The sequence below is a fragment of the Lacerta agilis genome, chromosome 14, assembly GCF_009819535.1.
Source record: "Lacerta agilis isolate rLacAgi1 chromosome 14, rLacAgi1.pri, whole genome shotgun sequence".
Lineage (NCBI taxonomy): Eukaryota > Metazoa > Chordata > Lepidosauria > Squamata > Lacertidae > Lacerta > Lacerta agilis.
In genome coordinates this window covers 29816283-29842469 of record NC_046325.1, presented here as the reverse complement: position 1 = coordinate 29842469, position 26187 = coordinate 29816283, and the positions used below count along the sequence as shown (strand labels likewise).

At 46.2% G+C, this 26187-nt stretch overlaps 1 protein-coding gene across 1 annotated transcript in view; it reads left to right on the top strand.

Annotated features, from left to right (window-relative positions):
* The window catches only part of MLLT6 (MLLT6, PHD finger containing), an 84468-nt gene that overhangs the window by 45429 nt on the left and 12852 nt on the right, over positions 1 to 26187 (top strand). The window contains 5 exon segments of the mRNA XM_033168110.1: positions 2610 to 2708; positions 21575 to 21752; positions 22272 to 22357; positions 22360 to 22570; positions 22573 to 22872. Of these exon segments, the coding sequence (XP_033024001.1) occupies positions 2610 to 2708; positions 21575 to 21752; positions 22272 to 22357; positions 22360 to 22570; positions 22573 to 22872 (874 nt within the window).

The following is a 26187-nucleotide window of genomic DNA, read 5'->3' as shown; positions in this document are numbered from 1 at the left end:
TAATGGCTACCTGCGCTGTTAAGAGGCAGTATTTCTCTGAATACCGGCTTCCCAAATGCATCTAGTTGGCCGCTGCAAGAACAAGATGCTGGACTACATGGGCAAATTGGTATCATCCCACGGGGCTCCTCTTATGAGACCAGTGCTTTGAATTATACCTGGAAACAAATTGGAATTCATTGAGGATGTTTTCAGCGCTGGGGAAATGTGATCCAACTGGTGATTCATTGATTTGCATAATTTATTCTGCTTACTTGCCATGAGTGGAAAGAGCTCCCTGACCATTGGAATGCTTCTCAGGCCTCTGCCTGGCTTTTGGTCACCGAGATTTTGCCAGGCATTAGCCACACACTTTGTCAAGGCTGTCCCTGGAGCCACAAGCAGGCTGAGTGTACTCCACTCTGAAGGGGCTGGGGACCTGCTGTCAGGAAATCCAAATTCTGTGCCAAGAAAAGTTGACTTTTGCAACATATATAAATCATGCAAATGGAGGATATTTTCATGGTTCATTTTTGCTTTTGCTTAGAAACAGGAGGGGTGAGGGCATTGATGTACCAGTCTCCAGCCTTGCAAATCTTTTTCAGCTATCTCTGGCTGTAAATATTTCCCACATATTTCCATATATATCTTAAAATCCATAAAGACCTAGACAGCTGCATTTTAAAAATGAAACTTGAGATTCTCAGGAAACTGAATTTCTATACCCGCTATGCAACCTGCATTTCTCTTCTGTGATCTTCCAGAATTGCTGCATACAAAAAGTCCTGATCAAGAGCTAAAAAAAATTGCTTTACAAATAAAAGGTGTTCTTCACAACACATGTGGATTTTGTTTGTAGCACAGGTGGGCAAACCATGGCCCCAACCTCATTTTATGCATCCCCCAGTGCCTCTTATAGCTGTCCCATTCCTCTTTAACTGCGCAGGCCTACATTTCCCATTATGGGTTTGAATCATTCCCGCAAAACAGTGACACTCTGAAGGCAACCTATCGCTTTATGTCCTTCTAGCATAGATTGCAATTAGGAGACACACCTAATTCCTGTGCAAAGCTTGATTGCTTATTTATTTAGCGATTATCGACTTTTATACCTGATTTTTTTTAAAAAATAAAATAGTCAAGGTGGGTTATAATTGGTTTAATACAGTGCTGGAGTTCAGGCACAGCTAGTTTATCAAGGCAAAGAACAGCAGAAGCGTCACAGGTTTATGACACAGGTGCTAACACCTGCAGAGACAATGTGGGTTGGGTAACAGATGCCTTGTAAGACTTCTTAGCAGGGTAAGAAGAAAAGCAGGATGTACACAGCAAGCGGCCTAATACCCAGTCTTCTGATGTGGGATTAGATGCCTAACCATTCCACTTCCTTCCATTCTTTTCCAACTCCTTTTTCTCTCCCAGTTCAGCCACTGAAGCAATTTACTCATCTAGCTCAGTAATATCTGAGTGGCAGCATCTGTCCAGGGCTTTAGGTACAGGACTTTCCCATCATCTCCCCCCCCCATCTTTTTTTTTAACTGGAGAGGCCAGGGCGTGAACCTACATGCAAAGGATGTACTCTATCACTCGGCTACATTTTCTTTCCCCCAATCTACATAAAAGTTGTGAATGAATCATGTCTGTTCTAGGAACCTGGACCTTGACATGGCGATACTTGTCCTTATGCATGGCTATCCCCGGTTAAGCCGCAAGAGAGATGTAGCTGGAACTAACACATTAAGGGCGAAAAACCCACAATCTCTTCCTGAACCCCAAGGTGGCAGGTGCTTGCAAATTTATGCAGTGCGCCCCATGAATACAAACTAAGCCTTTGAAAGGTTAGGGGGAGAAGCTGCCCTCGTACAGAATCATATGGACAAGCGGTTCTTCCAAGGGACCGGGAATGTTCTGTACTGATGAAAATGACACTGCAGAAAGAGGGGTTTTGATATTGGGTGCAGATTTTGTAATGCTATTTTATTCATTTCAAGAAATGAAATCAAGTTTCTAGTCCCTGAAGCAGGAAAAAGAAGCGTGAGTAACAGTTAGTAAGCTGGGTTCCCAGTGATTCACTGGATGGTGTTTGAGGACCTCCTTGTTCCTCCCAAGAAACGTATAAGCCATAACAAAAATTAAGCAAATCTTTTCAAAACCATTTAATTAGCTGTTTTCAGGATGTAGTGGCCAGCTTTTCTGGGCAGTGAAAAATCTCAGATAACCTTTGCTTGGGATTTAGTGATTTGTTTTTTCTTTTCTTTTTTAAGGAGAGGCAAAATTCAGGTGTCCTCTGATGAAGCTGATCCAGGAGAAGAAGGAATTCCCAGGGAATAGCTGGAGGGCCTTGTATAATGTATATGCATGTGTGTATATGTATAATCTTAATCTGAACCTGATACGGATTTTGGTCATGGTTCTGCATGCCAGATGTTGTCTGCAGCTGGAGGAGCGGTTACTCCAGGCAGATGTTTTTGGTGATGAGCCACAGTTGCTGTGGATGGTGGGGGAAGGAAATGGCTTCTGAGATATACACTCTAGACTGTCATCCTCGCTGGATGCCTTCCCCTTACAGCTTCCTTTCTCACCTGCTGCTGGAAGGGGGGAAAACATTGTCTTTTGATCTTCCTTTTCAGAGTCGGAAGGACAAGGAAAGGCCTAAACAGAAGCACAAGAAGCATTTGGAATCACCCACAAGTCTCACACTGTCCTCCGCTCCCATTGTCACTGAAAAGGTAATGAAAACCCCTTGTGAGGTGTTTGCAATGGAGCACCAATATTTGTTCGTTTGTTGTTTGTTTTGGCAAGTGCTATGATATTTGGTATCGGTGTCTAATATTCAGCCTCTTGAAAAAGCGTAGGAGTTGTTTTCGTGTTTTGAGACCTCATGATTGTGAAGATAAGTGTGATGATATAAATGTTAGAATCTCAGAAGCTAGAGGGGAGACTAAGCAGGGTTTCAATAGACACACCAGTGCTCTGCATTTCCCATGTAGCCATGAGAAATACAAAACATTATAGTATTGTGGGGGGGGGGGACACACAACTGCAGTAAATTTTAATCTCACTTTTCAGGTTGCAGAATTCAGTTTTTCTGGGTGTACAAACAAGATTAAATTGTCCTATGATCTTTGGGTGAAGGGTGGTATATAAAATTTAATAATAATAATAATAATTATTATTATTATTATTATTATTATTATTATTATTAACCTGAATGCAGGGACCTGTGTTTTATACACAGCCCTCCCTTGAGAGTGGGAAAAAATAGATCAAGCAAGAGAAGAAAGAAAGATGTACAAGTCCTTCCTTGTTGCACCCACTCCCAATTTGTTTCAGGTCCTAATTGCACACATTCCCCCAATGCTCTTCCCCACCACAAGCAAGCTCTGAGCCCTGAGAAGCCCATATTGCAGCTGTCTGCTGCTGATGACATAATCGCTAAGCTAAACCCTTGAGTGATTTCAGAAGCATGTCACAGCTCGTTCTTGAAGAACATGTTTCACTTCAGGCCTTCCGTAGCATTAATAATCTAATCGCAGAGCTTTGCTTCGCTCTCTCTCTGTCTCTCAAAGCCTGATTGTAAACCAGGTGAAATGACTGGGCTACATTTTCTAGGGCCAAATCTCACATTACCGGTACTTAATCTGCATCAGGGTTAGCCCATTAGGCTAAGTAGGGAAGTGAAAAGCCTGCCGGAGGAATTCCATTTCCATCTCTGTTTTCCAAGCCTCTGGCAGCAGATTTTCTATGGAAAAATCAATCTCTTGGCTTGAATTTCAGGCAGTTCTGTTTGTGCTATGATTGCTTCAATGCTGCCAATTGCTTGGTTCAATAAAAAAAAGAAAACCCCATATGTGTTCACACACAGGTTTTTGTTCACATGCGTAATGCATAATAATTGGGCTTTGAGGCTGGAGATGGGCAGTGTTTTTTTTAAAGAGCTGAAAGTGGTCCAAGAGAGAGGAATCTGTTTCTGTAGTCATTGCACACATACTTCTTTGTCCCACTCTTACCTCTGGCCAAGCAGGTTTTGCAGGGTTTTGAAACAATACAAACTCCTGCAAGACCTGTTTGCCTACCAGAGCTAAAAACGGGATGTGTGTATTTGCTGCAGAAGCAGTTATCCCTCTTTCAAACCACTTGATCTAGTTCCATCCTTAAGATAAACATTTTGACTTACTTTGTACCAGATTGCACTGCAGGGTGGGCATGGTAGGCTGTTTGAAAGCATGCATATTTTAAGTCATGTATTGAGATGATGTTGCTGGATTTTGTGAAATTTAATAATAATAATAATAATAATAATAATAATAATAATAATAATAATACTAATAATCTTATGTATGTCTACTCATGCATTATTGGAGGGGATTATTGGGTTGTCTTTGGTTTTGTTTTTATTGTGTATTTTGTGTTTTCTATATTGTGATTTTATGTTGTGAACCGCCCTGTGATCTACATGTATAAAGTGGTATGCAAATTTATAATAATAATAATAATAATAATAATAATAATAATAATAATAATAATAATAATAAATTTATACCCCGCCCTCCCCAGCCAGAACCGGGCTCAGGGTGGCTAACACCAATAAAATTACCATGAAACGTAAAAGAAAGAAAAAAACAATTAAATTACGTGTTAAAATACAATTTAAAATGCAGCCTCGTTTAGTAGTAGCTCATAAATCAAAACCATAAGGGGAGGGAAACATAAGGGTCAGACTGAGTCCAACGCAAAGGCTAGGCGGAACAGCTCTGTCTTGCAGGCCTTGCAGAAAGATGTCAAATCCCACAGAGCCCTGGTCTCTTGTGACAGAGAGTTCCACCAAGTCGGGGCCAGTACTGAAAAGGCCCTGGCCCTAGTTGAGACCATTCTAACCACCTTGCGGCTTGGGACCTCCAAAGTGTTGTTATTTGTGGACCTTAAGGTCCTCCGCGGGGCATACCAGGAGAGGCAGTCCCGTAGGTACGAGGCTCCTAGGCAGCATAGGGTTTTAAAGGTCAAAACCAGCACCTTAAACCTGGCCCTGAATTCCACCGGGAGCCAGTGCAGCTGGTAAATAGCGGCAGGAAGTCTTAAGACTCTGCCTCTGTGCTTCCCAGAGTGCCAGCTGGTTACCCACTCTGGACCTTGGCAGCTCTTGGACTTACGCTCCTTATAATGTAGCTTAGGAGCTAAATGATTGGGGGCACCAACGGGCTAGGAAATCAGCTTCCTTCCTTGAAGACCATAGGAACAAAATAATGCCTAAATGTGCAGTAGGACCTTGAAGTATGGTTCTCATTAGTTTGCTCCAGGCCTCATCCATATAGGTGCAGGGTGTGGAGCTTATAAATGGGACTCTTAGTAGAGCTTGCTTTCGCTTCTTGAAAACATCATTTGTTTAACCATCAGAAACCCCTCTGCTAATGAGTAGTTCCTGGGGAAACTGTCGTCTGCCCTGCAATCCTATCCTGCTTAATTAAACTAGATTGTTTTAATTGGATCTCGCCTAGCCGGAATGTGGATTTATATTCTTGTGGGATTAGTTTAGTTCAACTGTTATTCTCCAAAGGTTTGTCCAGAAGGGGCCTGGTCACCCCCTTTCGCCTCTCCACCTTGAAACTATGTCTATTTCATGTGAATGAATTTAAACACGTGGGAGATGCTTAATAAAGATTGTGAGGCAGCCACATGGATTGGATGAGGAGCCCAATGTGTGTAAGCCCCCATCACTATATTGTTAATGGTGGATCAGATAGACTGAGTGCTTGGTAACGTCTTGAGTCGGAGGTAAATATCAGTCATGGATAATCTGTGAAAAAAAATATAGTTAGTGGAGGCATGTGAATAGAGTTTCCAAGGTCGTTTTGTGGTTAGAACCAATTGGGGCAACTGCAGAGTTTTGTAATGTGTGGAACACTGGGGGCAAGAGATTAGAAACCACATGGTAATACCATGGGTAGCCAATGTGTTGCCCTCTAGATGTTGTGGACGACCAGGGACGTGGGTGGCGCTGTGGTCTAAAACACAGAGACTCTTGGGCTTGCCGCTTGGAAGGTCAGCGGTCAAATCCCTGTGACGGACTGAGCTCCTGTTGCTCTGTCCCAGCTCCTGCCAACCTAGCAGTTCAAAAAGCACGCCAGTGCAAGTAGATAAATAGGTACTGCTGGAGCAGGAAGGTAAACTGCATTTCCATGCGCTCTGGTTTCCGTCATGGTGTCCCGTTGCGCCAGAAGCGGTTTAGGTCATGCTGGCCACATGACCCAGAAAGCTTTCTGTGGACAAATGCTGGCTCCCTTGGCCTGAAAGCGAGATGAGCGCCGCAACCCCATAGTCCCCTTTGACTGGACTTAACCATCCACCTTTACCTTTGTGGACAACCTCATCCTAACATCTCTGATGATTGGCCATCCTGGCTGCGGGATGTATCAGTGGTCAGAGCAAATATTTCTGCACTCTCAACCCTTTCCTAAATTCAAAGCATATTCCTTGTTCAAAAATACTAACCTTCTAAACACAAACTGAATTTTAACAGCGGAACAAGAACTCATTTATGTTAGCGTCTCATAGCATTCAGTGTCAATGACTTCCATTAGCGAATGCACACTTTCAATCTTAACCTGCCTTCCTGGGAATATTCTCAAGTTGGAGAAAGAGAGTGAATAATCCCCCCATGTCTCTCTCTGCTGCTTGTAAGCCTCCAAAGTGTCTGTCCCTTAGACATTGTGGAGCATAGAGTGGGCTGAGAATCTTCACATGGCACTTTTCCCACTCTGCCACCTGTGTGGCTCCAAGAATCCTGGAAGGAGTTAAAACTGGCCATTAAGAAAATTATGTAGTGGTGTATGACAACCTGTTAGGAGGCCCAGAGCTGGAACTACAAAACAGCAGGATATCTCTCCAGGTCAGGACAAGGGTGAGGCCACAGAGATATGTGGGAGGCCCAGGGGTAAGGTGGCAGGGCGGGGCTGGGGGGGCTGTTTGAGACAAGTCAGGATTACACAGCATTAGTGAAATTTCTCTTGGGGGCCTATCAAGGGTTCAAAATGAGCACATCTAGGGGTAAAGCAGCATAGTGCATGTAAGACAATACCTCTCAAATCCAAAGATCTGAAGATAGTGTAAAATAAGTGTGTGGCGATTGTGCGAGTACTTGCTCAAACACACAACTAGGCTGTTTTAATTTACCATATTTTTCGTCTATAAGATGCCCCCTATATTGTGGGACTCCGATTTAAGAAAATGGGGGGAGATACTATCCAAGTATAAGACGAGCCCCAACTTTGAACCTTATTTTAGAGTAAAAAACAACAACATAGTCTTATACACGGAAAGTACGGTAGTTTAGGAGTTGTGGTGTTTCTTCTGTGCCATCCATGTACATGGCACACAATAACATGGGGAAAGATTACAAGATACCTGCCCCAAGAAGCTTACAATCTACATATTCACAATGGGGGGGGAAGCAATAGAGGCGGGGGAGGGTGGAGATAAAGCTGTTCAGGGGCGACTGTGAGTAAGCAGGAATATGCTTACAACACGCTTAGACTCCCTTTCAATTCAGGATGAGGACTAAATGATTTATTTTTGCTACTAATAAGCAGTAATGAGTGCAATATAATAATGAAGAAGAAGAAGAAGAAGAGTTTGGATTTGATATCCCGCTTTTCACTACCCGAAGGAGTCTCAAAGCGGCTAACATTCTCCTTCCCCTTCCTCCCCCACAACAAACACTCTGTGAGGTGAGTGGGGCTGAGAGACTTCAGAGAAGTGTGACTAGCCCAAGGTCACCCAGCAGCTGCATGTGGAGAAGCGAGGAATCGAACCCGGTTCCCCAGATTACGAGTCTACCGCTCTTAACCACTACACCGCACTGGATCGTTGTTGTTGCTGTTCTTTTACATTTCTTCCCTGCCCCCCCCGCCATATCCAGGTTAGACATAACGTTGTTAGCAAATTAAAGTCCAGAAACATGAAAAATACAGATGGAAACAATTGTTCGAATCAAGGATGTTTACTCGTAGGTTACAATGTCCTGTTCGAGATATTAGCTGGATCGCTTAGAGGGAGGGGAAGATAACAGATTGTGTTTAGGGAACAGGCACCCTTTCATCATTGGTGGGAGCTGCCCCCCTCCACCTGCAGTTTTTTAAAACCCCATAATTGCTATTGCACTATCAGTGCTTTATGGAGACATTCATGCCTTTCTGGCATCAAACGCAAACCGCATCTTGGATCTCTTTGCATGCTTGGAAATTTAAGGAGCAAAGACTCCAGTGTTTAATAGGCCTGGAAATAAAGGCTCAATATGAATGTGCACATACAGAGGTAAGCAGCTCACCTACTTGCTCAGCCACAGCTCTTTATTTACAGCTGTTGCTATTTCCACATGATGTGCACTGAGTATCCCTTGGGATACATCCATGTGCAGGTAACATGTGGCCAAAGCCACCCGTGGTTCAGCTGCAGCTTCCACCAAGAAATTGTCAGACTGCAGGTGGCACATTCCCCCCCGCCCGCCCCCCCCCCCGCCCCGCTAGCACTACAGGAATCAAACATTTGCTTCCAATTAGCTGCATCCACACATGACCTGATGAGGTGATGATGAGGGGAGTTGTCATCCTATGAAGGATACTTTGAACATCTGAATAAGGAGTCTCTGTTTACCATCAGGTTCACGAACATCTCTGGAGAGTGGTGCTGCAATAGCTGTGGGTGTTTACAGTTTGGGGAGGAGGAAGAATGGCTTTGGGAGTGAGAAGGTGTTTGGGGAGTGGGGGTTCTTGGGTACGGCAGCTTCCGTGCCCTCCGCCCCATCATGGAAGAGGGGAGACTTGCAAACTGAGAACCCACTTAAGTTGCATCCAGTCTTCCTGAGAACTCTGTCCAAAGTGGGCACGAAAGCTGTTTTAGGGTAGTGGGCCCCGTGCTGGTCTTCTTGAGTCCCCAGCAAATGCCCGATTTAGCCATCCAGGTGGCAGCAGCAGGGCTAGGAGAGAGTGCCAGCCCTTTGGGCAAATTTGCATCCTTCATTCAGCCAGCAGTGGTACCTCTGGCAGGGCAATAGGGGCAGAGTGCTACTGAGATCTCTGCCTTCAGATCATAACAGTGGCAACGGTTGTCACATTTCAAAATGGGAAGAAGCAAGATGCAGGGCAAAGGCAAAACCACCTGGACCTGTGTCTAGAAAAAGCACAGGACAAGCGGGAAACTTCTCAGACACATGCTTTCTAGGCACAGGGCAAGTGGAAGTCGCCCACTGATAGACATGAAAGAAAACAAAGCAGCCAGAGCTCCAGTGCTGTAACTGAGGGCTGAAAAAACAGCAAAACGACTCAGTTACCTGAAGAATTAAATAATACTTTAAGATGCTGAGAGTGCCTTGGTGGAACAATGGACATCATAGTGGGAGCAGACACAAATGTCCCCTCCCCCCGCATCCCCCCCCCCGCTTGTCCCTCAGCATGGTATTCAGTGGAGTGGCTGAAGTTTAGCCATCATGACTAATAGCCACTGGCAGACCTGTCCACCGTGAATTTTGTCCAGTCCCCTTTGATCTAAGCCCACGGCTGTCACCACGTTTGTGGCAAGTTTCATACATCAGATAGGCACTCATGCAGAAATTTACCAAACACAACAGAGAGACCCAGTGTTCCCCAGGCAGCAACAATTTATATATTGGTTTAACACTGTAGTCTCTAGACAGTGTACAAGCAGGTTACAAAAGACACAGCAGATATGAAATTATTAGGCCTAAAAGACTCTTGTAGGTCAAATATTTGATACATACTACTGAGCTGATAGCTCTTCCTGCTGCCTCCCAAGCATTGAGGTTCTGTGTAATACCCCAGAGACTCTTGGCTCTGTGGCTGTCTTCCTGGAAATATTCATGTCTGCTGAAGTCACATCCTATCCTTTTATAGGATCTAGAAGATTATTACCCAGAACTTGGGAGTGAAAGACCACCTCTCCTGAGGCACGGGAGTCCCATTGCCCATTGCTAAATGGCACTCAGGCTATTAAGACGTGGCAGAGATTGAGGAGCTTCGCCTATTTCCTGGACCAATGTGGCAGTAGCAGCGACAACAAGAGAATATCCTCCATCCCAGTGAAGAAAGGCCCAGCTGGGTAGTGGACTTCACTACTTAGCCCAAAGCAGGCGTTCCCACTGGCACTCCATCAGCTTCCTATGGTTATGTACCGGTTGGGCATATATGATGCAACTATGCCTACATACATGGACTGTTCCCATTATCTCTTGTAAATAAGATCATAGTTCAAGGACAAACAGCAGAGGTGTTAACTGGATTAAATTTTCATACGTACCATTCAGGGATGTGTCCAAGACAAAATCCTACTGGCTCACTGTATCCATAAGGAAAAAGAGCCCTTTTGTACATGGGCTGCTACGTAAGAAATAGGCATATAAGTCCACCTTATAAATTGTATTTCTGTTGCACATGCTGTAGTGATAAGCCTGGGTTGGCCCAGTTTCCTTCTATTTTGTGCCCTGGCCCAAGAAGTAGTGTGGGGTGGGTGGAATAAGTTCTATTACGGGCACAAAACCTGGGAATCCACCTGTCCAAGGTTTAAACTATCCAGTGAGTTGATACAACTTCCCAGAATGCCAAGACTGTTCCAGATCACAATGATGCCCTTCAGATTCCATGGGAAAGCTGCAAGTTTTCAGATATGTACAGACAAGGTCTTGTTCTGATTTGAGAATGGAATCATAGAATCATAGAGTTGGAACGGACCCAAAGATGTCCACATTGGCGACGATGTCAGTGTTCAGCAAGTATTTGGGGGTGGGGAGTCCTGTGAATCCTCTGTGCTGGGCGCATTGATAATACCATTAAAATGCAAGTTCACTATTTTGTTTCAGAGTTTATCCTGTGCAGGATACCTGGCCTACCGCTGGAATGAAATGTCAGCATACTGGGAGAGTTGTGGGCTACTGCCAGCAATTCACTGCGAACTTAGTTGCCTTGTTTGCTAACCTATTGACTGATTTGGTTGCGGGGGAAACGAACCATGTGGACAGATGCTTTATGGACTTCCGTTTGTAACACATCCCTGCTGTGCTGTGTGCAACAAGCTTCAATAAACTGCCCATTGTTCGCACTGATGCCTCGTAAGTTGTTGTGCCTGAACAACAGATCCCTCCCATACTATCCCTGAGATGCAAACTCTCCCATCACGAGTGAATGAAAATAGTTTTAGACTCCACAGGGGAGAGCATGCTCTGGTTTAGAACTGGGCTCCTCTCAGGTGAGAGAGGAGAATTAGATTGTCCATTGGGTGTTAGGCATGACTGTATTAATGCTCCAGAGATGGCTAGAGTCTCTTGCCTGTGTATGCTTGGCAGCGATCCTTTTTGGGTTGTAACATTGAGTGTGAGTGGTTTTGTGTCCGAGTGGTGGGTAGACAGAACATTTGAGGTAGTGAGTGATTGCAATGGTTGTGAGTGAGGTTGACTGAGTGCTTGGGTGAATAAACGTGTGTTGCATTATGCTGCTTTGTAATGCTCTCTTGTTTTGTTTATAGTGATAACTGTTTCTCTATGTGGATGTTGTTTGTGCGTTTGTTCTGTTATTATATAAATAATTTGAGATCGTTTTTATTGTACTTATTGTGTTTATATATTTTCAAATGCCTTTTTTTCACTCTACAGTATATTGTGAACTGCTTTGAGGTCTTTTACTAGTAAGCAGTCTATAAAGGCAAACCGTCATGGTCACTGAGAGAGAGGCTGTGGCAACAACCAACATTACTTAGGGGGAGGTGTCTTCATTAAACATAAACAACCATGTTCCCCTACTCCTCTCTCACACAGTGGTACCTTTCCCTCTAGGGCTTCCCTCCTGCTTCCTTTAAGGTGTTTCATCAGGCCAGGCACAGCCATGATACATGGGATTTTTTTTGTCTCTGACGAAGAATCACTGCCCTGATGTCTCTGATCTCTAAGGAGTTACCTCCTAGCCATCAATACCTGGACAACAAATCCTTATTGAGTTCATTGTCTTGCTTTTTCCCCCCAGTCCCTGCAAGGAATTATGGGGTCACCATTTCTGGAATGGAGTGTTTTGATGAGGGTGTTCAGGAAAGATTGTCGCTCTTCTTCTTCTTCTTCGCGGCTTTCTCCCCTTTTCTCCCCCTCCCTCCCTCTCTCCCCTCCCATGTGTTCTCTTGGCTTATACTAGTGCAATTAGACTCTCTCTTTCATCACCCATGGAGTCGCCTGGTTCACGGAGCTGTCTGGAGCTGACATGCTAAGAAGATTATTCTCAAGGTCTCAGTGAAACTTAAAACCTGGCTGCTTAGCTTGGGTTGTAGACAATTAACCCACTGTTTCCTTTAAATAAAAAGAGAGAGAGAGGGAGAGGGAAGCCCCATCAGACTTTTATTGCATGTAGACAATAAGGAAGAAGGAAATGAGTCTCATCAGAGATGAGGCAGCCTGATCCATTTTTGGAAAATTAGGTGAGAAAAGGCCAACACCTTACCCCTCTCCACAAACACATCCATGTAAATAAACACAGGGCATGGTCCATCAGGCAGTTCTGCTCAAGTCCCATCGAAATTGTCATAGAATCATAGAGCTGGAAGGGACCCCAAGGGTCATCTAGTCAACCCCCTGCAATGCAGAAAGATCTGTGCAATAGTGCAATAGTTCATTTTACTGCAGCTTAACAATAATAACAACAATTTGTTATTTCTACCCCGCCCATCTGGCTGGGTTTCCCCAGCCACTCTGGGCGGCTCCCAACACAATATTAAAACATGATAAAACATCAAATTAAAAACTTCCCTAAACAGGGCTGCCTTCAGATGTCTTCTAAAAGTCAGAGAGTTGATTATTTCCTTGACATCTGATGGGAGGGTGTTCCACAGGGCGGGCGCCACTACCGAGAAGTCCCTTTGCCTGGTTCCCTGTAACCAGAGCTGTCTCATCCATAGAGGCCGGTGGCGCGGCGCACCAGGGCGCCGGGCACCCCAGGGGCGCCCCCGCGAGCCCACTGGCATACCGGGCTCCCCCTCCCCAACCGCCCCCGCCCCCACGGGCAGGCGGGCGGGCTGTAAGCCGCCCGCCCTCGCCTCCCGGAGCCCAGCTGGAGCGCTGAAGCGGCGCGGGGCGACCTTCCAGCACTCCAGCTGGGGCTCTGGGAGGCGAGGGCGGGCGGCTTGCAGCCCGCCCGCCCGCCAGCTTGTAGCCCGCCCCCCACCGGTGCGCGAGCGCACGTCCGCCCGCCCCTCATCCTCTGCCCACCGGCGCGCGAGCGCCCGCTCCAACGCCATGCCCCTCACCCCCCGCTCGCCCACCCCCCTCCCGAGGGGCGGCCAGCGCAGGAGGGAGGCGGGCGGAGAAGCGGCAGGCTGGGGGCCGAGGGATCGCTGCGCCAGGGCGGCTGATCCCTCTAAGACGGGCCTCCTGTAACCTCACTTCTCGCAGTGAGGGAACCGCCAGAAGGCCCTCGGAGCTGGCCCTCAGCATCCAGCCTGAATGGTGGGTGCAGACACTCCTTCTGCTTATGCAGAAGAACTTCCTGGTGGATTAAGCCCTGTGTTAAATGGTAAGAGGGTAGGTGCCTTTTAGATTTACCACCTCATGTACCAAATTGGCTTGGAGCCAATGCTGCTTATCTGATCTAAGGAGGTAAGTAGCATTTTGTGAAAGCAGAACCTCACCACACAACACCCACACACCCAGCTTTAGTGACTGCCAGCTAAGTATGCAACATCCTATTGTTTTGTTGTCCTGTCTGGCAAAAAAACCGAAACAAAAAAAAACCTGTGTGAGTGAGAGCTGATCTGACCAGTCTTGGCATGAATGGTTTTAATGATCTTGTGAATAAGGAATGATATTGTGCTCCAATGAGTGCAGATTGACGTGTCTGTGGCAAAAGCAATACCTCGAAAGCTTGCCAATAAACACAGCAAGGTTTGTGATCTCAAGGCATGTAGTTGGAAGTAAAACCTGCCTTCTTGTCTGAAGAAACAGCAAACCTGATCTCATCCACCAGCCTCTCAAAAGTGAAGGAGAGAAATGGATTCAGCTTTGGCACCTGCACCTATGGATCCTTCCAAGATGTACAGGAATAAGCCTTCTCCCTGCTAAACTCAATGCTGGAGAAAGGGCAGGCATGCAGCCCTTGGCTTCCACAGCCCAGTGCCAACAATGCTGGTTGTCTCCTTTTGATTGGCTGGGAAAGAGAGAGTTGGTGGTACCGTTGCTAAGGCAGCCAAATTTGTATTCTGTGCCAATATGCAAATAAGTAGGTGATTTCAAAGCCTATTAAGCAAAAAATTAGTTCAAGCTTTTACTTTTTTAAACAAACCAGTCTGGTGGGAGAGGAAGATTTCCCATCTCGTTACTATTTTTATTATTACTGTATTATGTTATTATTTTTTGCAGATTTGCTTCTGTTCCTCACTCGTTTTCTTGTCGCATCTTAGAAAGGGTATCCTAGTGCTGGAAAAGATTTATAAAAAAAAAACAACCCCAGGATGACAAAAACAATTGCTGGGGTTGCAGTATCTCCTACATACGAGGAAAAGCAAAAGTGTTTGGGGCTGTTAAGAAAGGAAGGGGGCAAGATTAAGGTTTATTACATTAAGTGTTTCATAGCCGTGAAGCCCTTTTCCAGCTTCACGGTTGCTACATGGCACTGAACTACTTTTGCAGTTTTGAATAACTTTTGAGAGAAATCCTGTATCTTTGTAATGGCAAGGCTCCACGGTGAGGAGGGTCAAGTTCTGCAGCAAATACAGCTTTTGCCCCTGGACCACTATTCAGAGAAGAGAGAGAAAACGGCCATCCCTGCATTAATCCATTAATCAGTAAACTGCTTGGAATCCATAAATGCTAAAAGGAATTACTGAATTTTCCTTCCTTCAGCAGGGCCAATAGGCTTTGCATCCACAGGCACCGCCTCCTTTTCTCTTACTGCTGATAACAACAAGGCAAGATAGCCTCTTTTACACTTGGGGAAATCCGTACTCTGCTTTCTTTCTCCCTGCATTGTAGTTGAATTGAGGTCTCGGTCTACGCATGCGGCAGAATGAGATTACAGATGAGAAATAGCGTTTATGAATGACACAAAGCCCATATTAAAAATAAATAAATAAGGTAAACCTGATTCTGTGATTCTCCCTGCAAATGGAAAATCGGCACATGATTTGAGGAGCAAAGTTTTTTGCCTACCGTGTTGATTTTCTATTTGCAGGGAGTTTTTAAGCACACAGGAGCTTTTGAAAATGGGATTCCCCCCCCCTCCCCACACATTCCTGAAGTGGTGCAGTCCACCTTGACACCTTGTTTTGCTGCCTAAATCTGCATCCTTTCACTCCTCTACCCCACTCTGGACGCCCACCCCACCCCACCCCACCCCGGCAGCTGCAAACATTCTGATTACTTGTTGACAGGCATTCAATACATTGCCGCAGATGGAGACCCTCAACATCTGGCTCTCCAAATTGAAAACTTTCTCCCCCCCCCTCTCTGCCGTTTGCCCCTCTTGGTTTATGATCCCTCCCCAGCTCCATAATCCAGGTCAGGAGGCTGTGACGGAGGAAGAAGTATTTTAATTGGATGCTCTAATGCCATACGCGGATTCCCACTGGGTTTCCTAGTGTCACCAGAGATTGCAGCTGACCTAAATCCTTTTGGATATAAAGCAAGTCTGAGAAAGAAATTTTAAGGAGGGCTTTAATTTCCCCGACTTGAGAGCATGCCTGGAGTCATATTCCCCTAACTTGAAAGCTCCGTTCCCCATTCTCAGATATTTGTGGGTGAGTCGTGAGAGGGAAAATACTCTACACATGCACAGTGGTGCTGTTATCTTCATTGTTGTTTCATACATCTCCGGGCATCTTCCTTATACTGGAAAAGAACATCTAGAACTGTTTCCCTAGCTCAGTTTTCACCCTTTTTTGACCTTCCATTTGCTAATAGAAAATTGGTTTGCTGGATTAGACCAGGAGTATTTTTAGTCCAGCATGTTGTTTACCGCAGCGACCAACTGGGTGCCTTCGGGAAGCACACAAACAGAGCACAGTTGGGACACATCCTGTTGTGTGTTCCCAACACCTGATAATCTGATATCATTCCTCATGCCATGGATTTCAGTTTCACTATTGTAGTTCCTGGCTATGGATAGACCTAGCATCCTCCAGGAAGGAATTGGTCTAATGCATTTCTGTACAATCTATATATATTGCTTTGTATATTTTAGTTGTTTGTATGCACTCATCAGCGATGGCATGTTTTCTACCAGGTGCTTGTATGGGGTTTTCTGTATATTTGCAAATGCTGCTGAATAATGCACCTCATTTCACACTCTGTAAGTGACAACCTTGTTGGGACGTGGGTGGCGCTGTGGTCTAAACCACTGAGCCTCTTGGATTTGCCGATCAGAAGGTCGCGATCAGAAGGTCAGCAGTTTGAATCCCCGTGATGGGGTGAGCTCCCATTGCTCGGTCCCAGCTCCTGCCAGCCTAGCAGTTCGAAAGCACGCCAAAAAGTGCAAGTAGATAAATAGGTACTGCTCCGGTGGGAAGGTAAATGGCGTTTCCGTGCGCTGCTCTGGTTTCGGTGTTCCGTTGCGCCAGAAGTGGCTTAGTCATGCTAGCCACATGACCCAAAAAACTGCCTGTGGACAAACGCCAGCTCCCTCACCTTTAAAGCGAGATGAGAGCCGCAACCCCAGAGTTGTCTGCGACTGGACTTAACTGTCAGGTGTCCTTTAACTTTACCTTTTTAAGTGACAACCTTATTTTTATGAATAGTATCATATTGGTCAGAATATAGGCCACACACACCCCCTCTGCAACAGGATGCATGTCTGCTCTGTGTTCCTTGTTGCATATGCAGATCTTGCTCTGCTATCATTTTATTTATTTAAAGTAAAATAATATTTACCCTGCCCTTTAGCTAAAAAAAAGGCACCCAGAGCATATTGGAAATATCAGAAATAAGATAGCCTCTGTGCTTGGGTTTACGGTTTAAAAAATAAGCTACAAAAGGAAAAAGGGTTTGGGATGGAGGAGGAATATAGCAAACCCAGGCACTAATTCTTAATTACATAGTTTGTATAATGACCTGCTGGGAAGGAAACAGCTTGAGGAGAGGAAGCCAAAAGTTGCTGGTTTCTCCACAGAGCAGATGGAATGGCCCTGCTTCTCTCCTCTCATCTCATCTTCTGCAACCTAATGGAGGAACCTGATGGAGCAGGTTTCTCAGCAGAGCTGATGATGGTGGAACCAACCTGCTTCCCTTTTCCTCATCTGCCGTATCCTGATGGGCCTGTTGGCCGAGCAAGGCAGCTGTTGCAGCGGTGCCTGCAGCTGCACATTTCGGCGGCCAGTTGTCCCATTATTAAGTTTGTATTTATACATTTTGGGGTGGGGCGCCCTTTGGATTTTCTGCCTGGGCCACCCCAAAACTGGGACCCATCTCTGTCTGCAAGACTCCTGCTGTATCAAATTAATGGCCAGGAGCTTTTGTGGTCCCTGGGCAGGAGGAGACTGTCAGAAGCCTCTTAATACTTTCCCCCCTTTGCTTCCCTGTTAGTTTGGAAGCATGCAGGAAGGAGCTGTTTCTACTTCCTCATCTGAACCTGCCCTTACAACTGGGCCAGGCAATTTGGTCTGTCTAGCACAGCCTAGATCAGCTTTCACTAACCTGCAGATCAGCTTTGGAGCTGATGGGTTGCAGCACAAAACATCCTCAGGGCACCAGGTTGGTGAAAGCCGATCTGGCACAACATTGCCTACCGCTCCCTGACGTGCTGCTTTTTGTGTGTGTTAGATTACTGGTAGCAGCAGCAGTCACAGTATTTAATGGAGAAGCATCTTATGATGTGAGCTCTCACCTGCATCCAATATAACACTTCTGACATCCTAGTTCTCTATGTGAGGAGGACCTATGGAAAGATTCAGACATCTGGCCAACACAGATTCCGAAGTTGTGCAGCATAGGCAGTGAATCACTCAAATCTGTGCACCATTCTGGACACAGAACCTCCCCCTCCCCCATTTTATTCCTTTATTTTGGGCTTGGGTCTGTTTGCTCTGACAAGACAGACAGAAGTCCCCTCTGACAGGCTATTGCTCTCTCCCATTAGCTTCTTGCATTTTGCTAGCAGTTTCACTGTATCCCTTTTGTCTTGTTTGCAGGAGAAGAACCCTCAACTGGGTTTGATTGTTTATTGTTCTTTCCCCTCCTCCTGCTGTCAGAGTAGTGCTAGTCTAATCCGAGGCGCACAATTCAGCTGCCGCCGTTGTTGGGGATTTTTCCCCTTTAATGCTCTCCTCCCCACTCCACCAGCATCCAGCTTCCTTGCTTCTTCCTCCAGTCTCCGTCATTCCTTGTAGCAGCTCATCTCACAAGCCAGAATCTAGGAGATGTTCCTCTGCTTTATGGGACAGATCCTGCCTCCAAGTACAAGGGACAGGAGTGCTGGCTGAAGGTGGCTGTGAATCAGGTATACTCTCTCTCCAGGTGGTATCTTGTGGCTCTCAGTGCTCTGCTTGTCTTTGTGTCTTAAGCTGTGTTGGTTTGATTGCTCTCTGAATATTGCTGAGAATGTGTCTTGGGAGATTGGAAGCGATTCGCAAGGAGAGAAGAGGGTGAACTAGCTCGATCTGGGGGGGGGGTAATACTTCTAAATGGTTGAAGCAAAGTCAAGGAACTGAGGGTGATCAGGGTTTTTGTGCCCCCACTGAAGAACAGATCCACACTCTACATTTAAAGCACATTCACAGGCATCTCTGGGACCTGTACCTGTAGTTTCCCCTCATAGAGCTACAGTTCCCAGCACCCTTAAACTACAATTCCTAGGATTCTTTGATAGGGGAGAGCCCTGTGCTTTTAATGTGCATTGGATATGCTTTAAGCTTATGGTGTGAATAAGTTATTCCAGTTGCTGTCAGATGCCTAGCTGGCTGGCCATCACCCAACAGGCCAAGGGAGCAAAAGAAAGAACTAGAGAGGGCAGAGAAAAAGTTTGATCAGGTGTGAGTGAGGAAGTCCTGGCTTGCAGACAGACTAGGGGGTGACCTGCATTAGGAAGGGTTTATATAGAACTCCCACTGGCATCCAGTCAGAATGTAAGGCTGGGAGCCAATCAGGACATGGAGGTCTTGTTCTAACAGGGGAAGTTGGAGAACTTCCCATGAAGGATGAATGGCCAAGTCTCTGTCTCTAGAGATGAGTCTCGACTCCCACCTAAGGAGACAGGCACTATTTGTATAGGATAGCACAAGTTGGTCTCATACATTGGGTGCCTTTTTTGAATTAAATTGAAAAATCTGAACTTCTCATCAGCAATCCCCTAAAACATCTGGGTTCCTCTGCTTAACTGCTTGCTGTTTAAAATTTTAATGAATTTTCCACTCAGGATTCATTTTCTGAGTCAGGTTTTTGCCCAGCATTAATACATTATTATTCACTCCATCACCTTTTGGCCTGACGGATTAAAAAGAAGGCTTTTGATGTGGATTCTGGGTTATTTCCCACCCACATATGACTTATGTATGTGTTGTGCATGGGTTCCAAAATACTTTTGCAGGGAGAGAAGTTGATGAGAGGAAGGAAATTCTTTGGGCTTCTCTTTCAGAGGTGTGGTTAGTGAGGTCAGTGTGCCGGCTGAACCTGCTTGGGATATGGGTCATTTTTGCGGTTCCCTAGAGGGTTTAGCATAGCTGACTGCTGCTCTTGCATTGCCCCATCTATTTTCTGCTTCCCCTCCCATTTGGCAGATGTGGTTGTCAAAGATTCCCCCCCCCCAAGTTCGTAAATCAGAAGGGTTTAACATTTTAACATCCCAGGAGTTGCTGGCCTGGAGAAGGCACAGGCCTTCCGCATTAGATTTTCACCCCTCTCTTTTCCACGTACCTCTGGCACATCTGGAATGCATTTTAACCTCCCAGCTGTTGTACGGTGATAGCTTGATTACACACCGCCGGGAAATGGAGATTTTAGTGTGTGTTTTTTAAACCGTGTATCAAAAGTTTTGCACTGCACACTACTTTTTTCCAGGGAAGTCATCTGAAAGAATTCTTGATTGCCCACAGGGGGCCACCTCACAGTCTGGCTAATACAGTAATTGCTGAAGCTTAAAAACAAACAAACAAGTTTCTAGTCCTTACTTTGAAAGTTCTTCAACTTTTACTTTCCCCATTAGGCCCTTACAATGGCTCGTTGCTCTCAAATGAAGGCTGTGCACACATGGAAGCTCCAAGTGGATTAAATACAGCCCATGTATGTGTGTGCTTTTTGCTTTGCCTGCACAATGTCATTCTCATTGGAGTGGCAGCCTTTACTCCCTGCCCACATTTAATTCGTATTTTCCTAATCTGTAGATAATTCAGTAAAGGGGGGCAGGAAATCTAACAGAAAATTGCATGTTACCCAAGTGTGGATATACTGAAGCACATTGTGTAGTCAGGAAGAGGGTTTTTTTATGTGTGTGGTGACCTTTTGCTGGGTATCATCTGTGCCCACACCCTTTGCTTCTGTTGGTGAGGCACTGCTCGCTGGGCTGCTAGAGAGGCTGGGTGTGACATACTTTAAAAAAATAATAACTTGCTGTTTTGTGTAAGTCTGTTATATCAGAAAACTTGTGTTTCAGAAATAAAAATAAATAATTGGGTACCTCATATTTCTGGAAGTCAGCTGCGTACTCCTTGTACCAACTCTGATGGTTAAATGCTTATCATTAAATTATCTTCCTAATGATACCATATTTTATTGTATTATACTGGTGTTACGAGTTATTAAAAGGTAATTAGGTCCAGTCATGTCCGACTCTGGGGTTGCGGTGCACATCTCGCTTTACTGGCCGAGGGAGCTGGCGTACAGCTTCCGGATCATGTGGCCAGCATGACTAAGCCGCTTCTGGCGAACCAGAGCAACGCACGGAAATGCCGTTTACCTTCCCGCCGGAGTGATACCTATTTATCTACTTGCACTTTGATGCGTTTTTGAACTGCTAGGTGGGCAGGAGCTGGGACCAAGCAACGGGAGCTCACCCCGTTGCAGGGATTCGAACCGCCGACCTTCTGATCATCTGATCAGCAAGCCCTAGGCTCTGTGGTTTAACCCACAGAGCCACCCGCATCCCTTATGAGTTATTAGACCTAAGAAATAGCAACTTTTCCTAAATGTATCCACAATTTTCACCACTAGCATAATTCAGCTATGTCAGTAATAGCAACCCACTTGGATGGCTTAAAAAAAAATTCAGTGAGGATAAGTCTATCATTGGCTACTAACCCTGATGGTTATGTTGGAGGCAGCCATGTGTCAGTTTCTGGAAACCTCTGGAGGGGAGCGCGCTATTGCACTCAGGTTATGCTCAGAGGTTTCCCATAGGCATATTTTTGGCCTCTGTGGAAGCGGGACTCTGGAATAGATGGGCCACTGAACAAGACCACTGACTGGCCTGATGTTCTTAACAAGAATTTTTGGGTTTGATCTCCAAAGATTCCTGACAGTAGTAGCACGTTCCAAAAATGTCCCAAATTCACATGTATTAGGTGTGATGTATTCAAGACAATGTCAGCTCAATGTCTCAAACCTTTCTCTCCTTATGCCATTTGTCCATTTCAGCAGACTTCCACCAACCACCACGAGAGTAGTAAAGAAACCACAGAGGTCATTCGGTCGGAAGTGAAAGGCAAGAAGTCTTCAAGCCATGGCACAAGCCACAAGGCCAAGAAGTCAGGAAGTGGGAAAAGCTCGACGGGTTTTGGCACATCCTCTTCCAGTGGGACATTTCCACCTGCAGGTGAAGCATGGGAAGGAACTGGGTGCCAGTAGGGTCAGCCATGACAGTGGACTTCAGTCCATTAATATCAATGAGTCTGCTATGAATAGAACTTAGTTGGATGCAACCCGATGGTTACTAGCCATATGAATGTGAGTGCATGCAATTAGACATGCTAAGTCTTATTTTCAGTTGATGCATGAGAGAGAGAGAGAGTGTTTTTTGCTGCAAGGGCCATCAGCCCCCAGCCCACACCGTCAGTGGTCAGGGACGATAGGAATTATAGTCCAACACCATCCAGAAGGAACCATGTTGTCCACCTGGTGGGTTTTGCCTTTTCGATTGCAGTCTTCGTCAACCATCCAGCAAGTGAGAAGAGCATCTAGTTTCTTTCAGCTGTGAGCAGTGAGACTTTCTCCAGCAGTGCCTTCTGCACCTTTAGGCATTTTTCAAGCAAACAAATGAACACATAGATTTAGATCTGTGACAGCTATAGCTCTGATGCCTCATCTCTGCCTGCTTTCCCTTGACCCCTTCCAGGTACCTCATGCAGCTCCTTGCCCTTCTCCCAGGACTTTGTAACCTTCCCAAAGCTGGAGCAGCAGCAGCAGCAGCAGCCAGAGGAAGAAAATACCGCAAGCCTGTGTCTTCCTCCTCGTCTTCCGCTCATTGCTCCCCGTTGTACGAAGGGCAGAAAAGCGACATCTTTGAGCAAAAGGTGATCTTCTCGGGTTTCGGCTCCATCATGCGCTTCTCCACTTCAGCCGTCAGCCAGCAGAGGGGGAACGACGCTTCCCCCGTGGACTACAAGGTCTCCAACTCTATTGGGGGCACCTCTGGAGTGGAGGCGGCAGTGGTGGCAGCCACAAACGGATGCCGTCCCTCAATGTTGAGGAAGGAGAAGTCCTGAAGGAAAAAAAGCACAAGGCCAGCAAGAAGAGCAAACATGGGCCAGGGAGGCCCAAAGGGAGCAAGAACAAGGAAGTCCCGGGCGCCCAGCTGGTTGGGTCCACGGCTACGTCTTCTTCGCCCTTCTCCGGAGGGTCCCTGGTCAGCTCCAGCATCGGAGGGTCCTCTCGGTCTTTCAGCCATGCAGCTGCGCTTCCGAGCCTCAGTATGGAATCTCCACTTCTGGGATCAGGTAGGTACCACAGCCTCTAGGCAGGGTGCTGCATATCCTATTGGTTTTGGCTTCTGCTGCAGAGTTCTAGGCTCTCAGCTTGAAAAAACAAAACAAAAGAAACCAAGAGTGAAGGCAGGTACAGTGGTGCCCCGCTAGACGAATGCCTCGCTAGACGAAAAACTCGCTAGACGAATGGCATTCGTCTAGCGGAAGCCGCCCCGAAAAAGTCAATGGGGCTACTTCGCAAGACGAAAAAAAATGTTTGTTTTTTAGCGTGAAAACCTCTGCACTCCATTGCGCTTCGCTAGACGAAAAATTCGCTCTACGAAAAAACTCGTAGAACGAATTATTTTCGTCTAGCGGGGCACCACTGTATTTACATCTATCTATCTAGAGAAATAGCGAGTGGTCGCAGTGGGTTCTTTACCCACAGGGCGAACCTGACCTTGCAACTCTGTAAAATGCAAGCAAACGCACAAGCAAGTCTCACCTTGCCATCATGTGCCAGATGAGCTGTCTGCTTTTATAGCAAATCTGTGTGTGTGTGTGTGTGTGTGTGTGTGTGTTGGAGATGACATGCATGTAGCCAGTAGGCCGTCGTCGCAGTCCAAATATAACCCGTGCCAGAGAAACTGTGATAAAAATTGCAGAACTTCTCATTCCCCCATCGCCATCTGTATTCACCGCAGCGCTGGGAAAATGTGGTGTGTTTTGAGGTAGCAAAGGTGCTATCAACTCTTAAGTTTCCAGTTGCCATCCAAGTCCTTAGTAGCTGTGAGGATAAGGTTTGCAACGTGGATAGTAATACTGAGAGAACAGGATACTAGCCTAGATTGACCTTTGGCTAATCCAGAAGGGCTCTCCTTACCTTGCATATCTCAGGCTTTAAAACAGTATTTCCCAAACTTGGGTCTCCAGCTGTTTTGGGACTACAACTCCCATCATCCCTAGCTAGCAGGACCAGTGGTCAGGGATGATGGGAATTATAGACCGAAAACAGCTGGAGACCCAGGTTTGGGAAACGCTTTAAAGACACATTCATGAAGGACAGGGCCATCAGTGGCTGCCTGCTGTGATGGATGTGTTCTGCATCTACTGTTGAAGGCTGTATGCCTCTGAAGAAGAAGAAGAAGAGAGGAGTTTGGATTTGATATCCCGCTTTATCACTACCTGAAGGAGTCTCAAAGCGGCTAACAATCTCCTTTCCCTTCCTCCCCCACAACAAACACTCTGTGAGGTGAGTGGGGCTGAGAGACTTCAAAGAAGTGTGACTAGCCCAAGGTCACCCAGCAGCTGCATGTGGAGGAGTGGAGACACCCGGTTCCCCAGATTACGAGTCTACCGCTCTTAACCACTACACCACACTGGCTCTGTAGACCTGTTGCTGGGAATCAGAACTGAGGAATAGTGTTATCGTACTCAGGTCTGGTTGGCTTTTATGAGAACAAGATGCTGGGCTAGCTGGCCCTTCTGTTTGATCCAATAAGACTCTTCTTATGTTTTTACCTGGTGAAATCTCAGAGCCGTTCCTGTGCTGTTTGTGGCAAGGCACCCGTGATGTGTGTCAGTGTGTGATTTCTTCGCGAGTGCAACAAGCCAGCAAACCACAGCGCATCTCAACTTCCTGAGCCAGGTGCTTGCAGCAAAAAAGATGTTTGCACTGCTAGTCTCAAAAGCCAGAAGGGTGCTGAACACAAGCAGGACTTCCAGGAGCTAGGAGGGTGGTCCTTCTGAGCTCTGTGCTGTTCCTTGAACCCTCTTCTTGGTTAACAGAAACGGAATCTGTTTTGCAGCACTTGTGCAATGGTGGAAATGTGTATAGAAACATGGCCTAGAGTTGGGTATGTCTTTTATATGAGGGGTTTGTTTTTCTTTGCCCCAGAAAATATGTTTGTTCTTCCCAAAGTCCTTCAGTGTTACTCCAGTTGTGCTTTCAGGCAGTAGCTGTGCTGGTTGTTGCTCATTTGTATTGCAGACTCTTTGTATCTAGGCCTATTCATCATGTCAGCCTTGCCTCTTCCTTCCAGGTGTTGCGAAGACTTGGCCTCTGGATATTGCTGAAGTACAACTACAAATCAGCAAGTGTGGCCAATGGCCAGGAATGATAGAATACAGTGTACTCTGGTTATTACTTAATTTGTTCTGGAGGTCCGTTCTTAACCTGAAACTGTTCTTAACCTGAAGCACCACTTTAGCTAATGGGGCCTCCTCTGGCGCGCACCAGACAATTTCTGTTCTTATCCTGAAGCAAAGTTCTTAACTGAAGCGTTATTTCTGGGTTAGTGGAGTCTGTAACCTGAAGCGTATGTAACCCAGGTACCACTGTAGTAGTTCAGCAACATCTGGGGGAGGCAAAGGTTCCCCATACTTGTGAGGGTGGTTTTTTTTAACACTTTCCCTTGTGCTGTGAAACCTACAAAAATCCCTCCCCCCTCCAAAAAAAACCCTGCTGCTTGACATGGAAGGGAGGCTGTCATTGGCACCAGTGGCAGCATCTTTCCCATGCCAAATAGCAGCTGGGGAGGGTGATTTTTGTAGCAACCGTGTAGATTGGTGAAAAATAAAACAGGGCTCTTACACCTTTAATAGTTATCAGTGGAGACTGAACCACCAGGAGAAATGGGGCACAGCCCCACCTGCCTCAGCCAACTCCCATCTGTCTGTGCTCTTACTTACATCCACTGGGGGCATGTTTCCCGCTTGCAGCAGCTTCCTCTTGTCTCCATAGTCTTGCAGCAAGGAGGAAGATTGGAGCAAAGCTCTTAATTCATTGGCTCTGCCTGCCATTGACTCTGGCGCCACCTACTGCTGGCCTCCTTGCCCACTCTTAACTGGTTGGGCACCGATACTTATGCAAGAGAAGGAATTTCAGCAGATGTTGTTCGGCATGCATTCTGCAGCTGCTGAAATTCTCTCTTCTAAGCAAGTATTGAAGGTGCAGGAGCCTTGGCCTCACTTGCCCGTGGTCACTCTAGGGTGACCTTTCTCAGCTTTAGTGCCCCAGATGTCATTGGACTACAACTCCCATCATCCCTGACTGCTGGTCCTGCTAGCTAGGACGATTGAGAAAGGCTGCTCTAGGCCACGGACTTAACTTTTCTCCATGTCCCAATCCCGATTCTGCAGCCCCCCCCCCCCCTCCTGTGATGAACGCTGCCACAACTAGGGCTAACGCACATGACTGTGGTTGCCTACATCCCAAACCACATCCTTGTGGCAGAGCAGCCCGTCTTCCAAGCATCCCGGCATTGCAGCAGAGTGGAATCTAAGCACCTGCACTTCATTTCCCTGCCAAGTAGCGATCCCATTACACGCCGAAGGACGTTCCCAAAA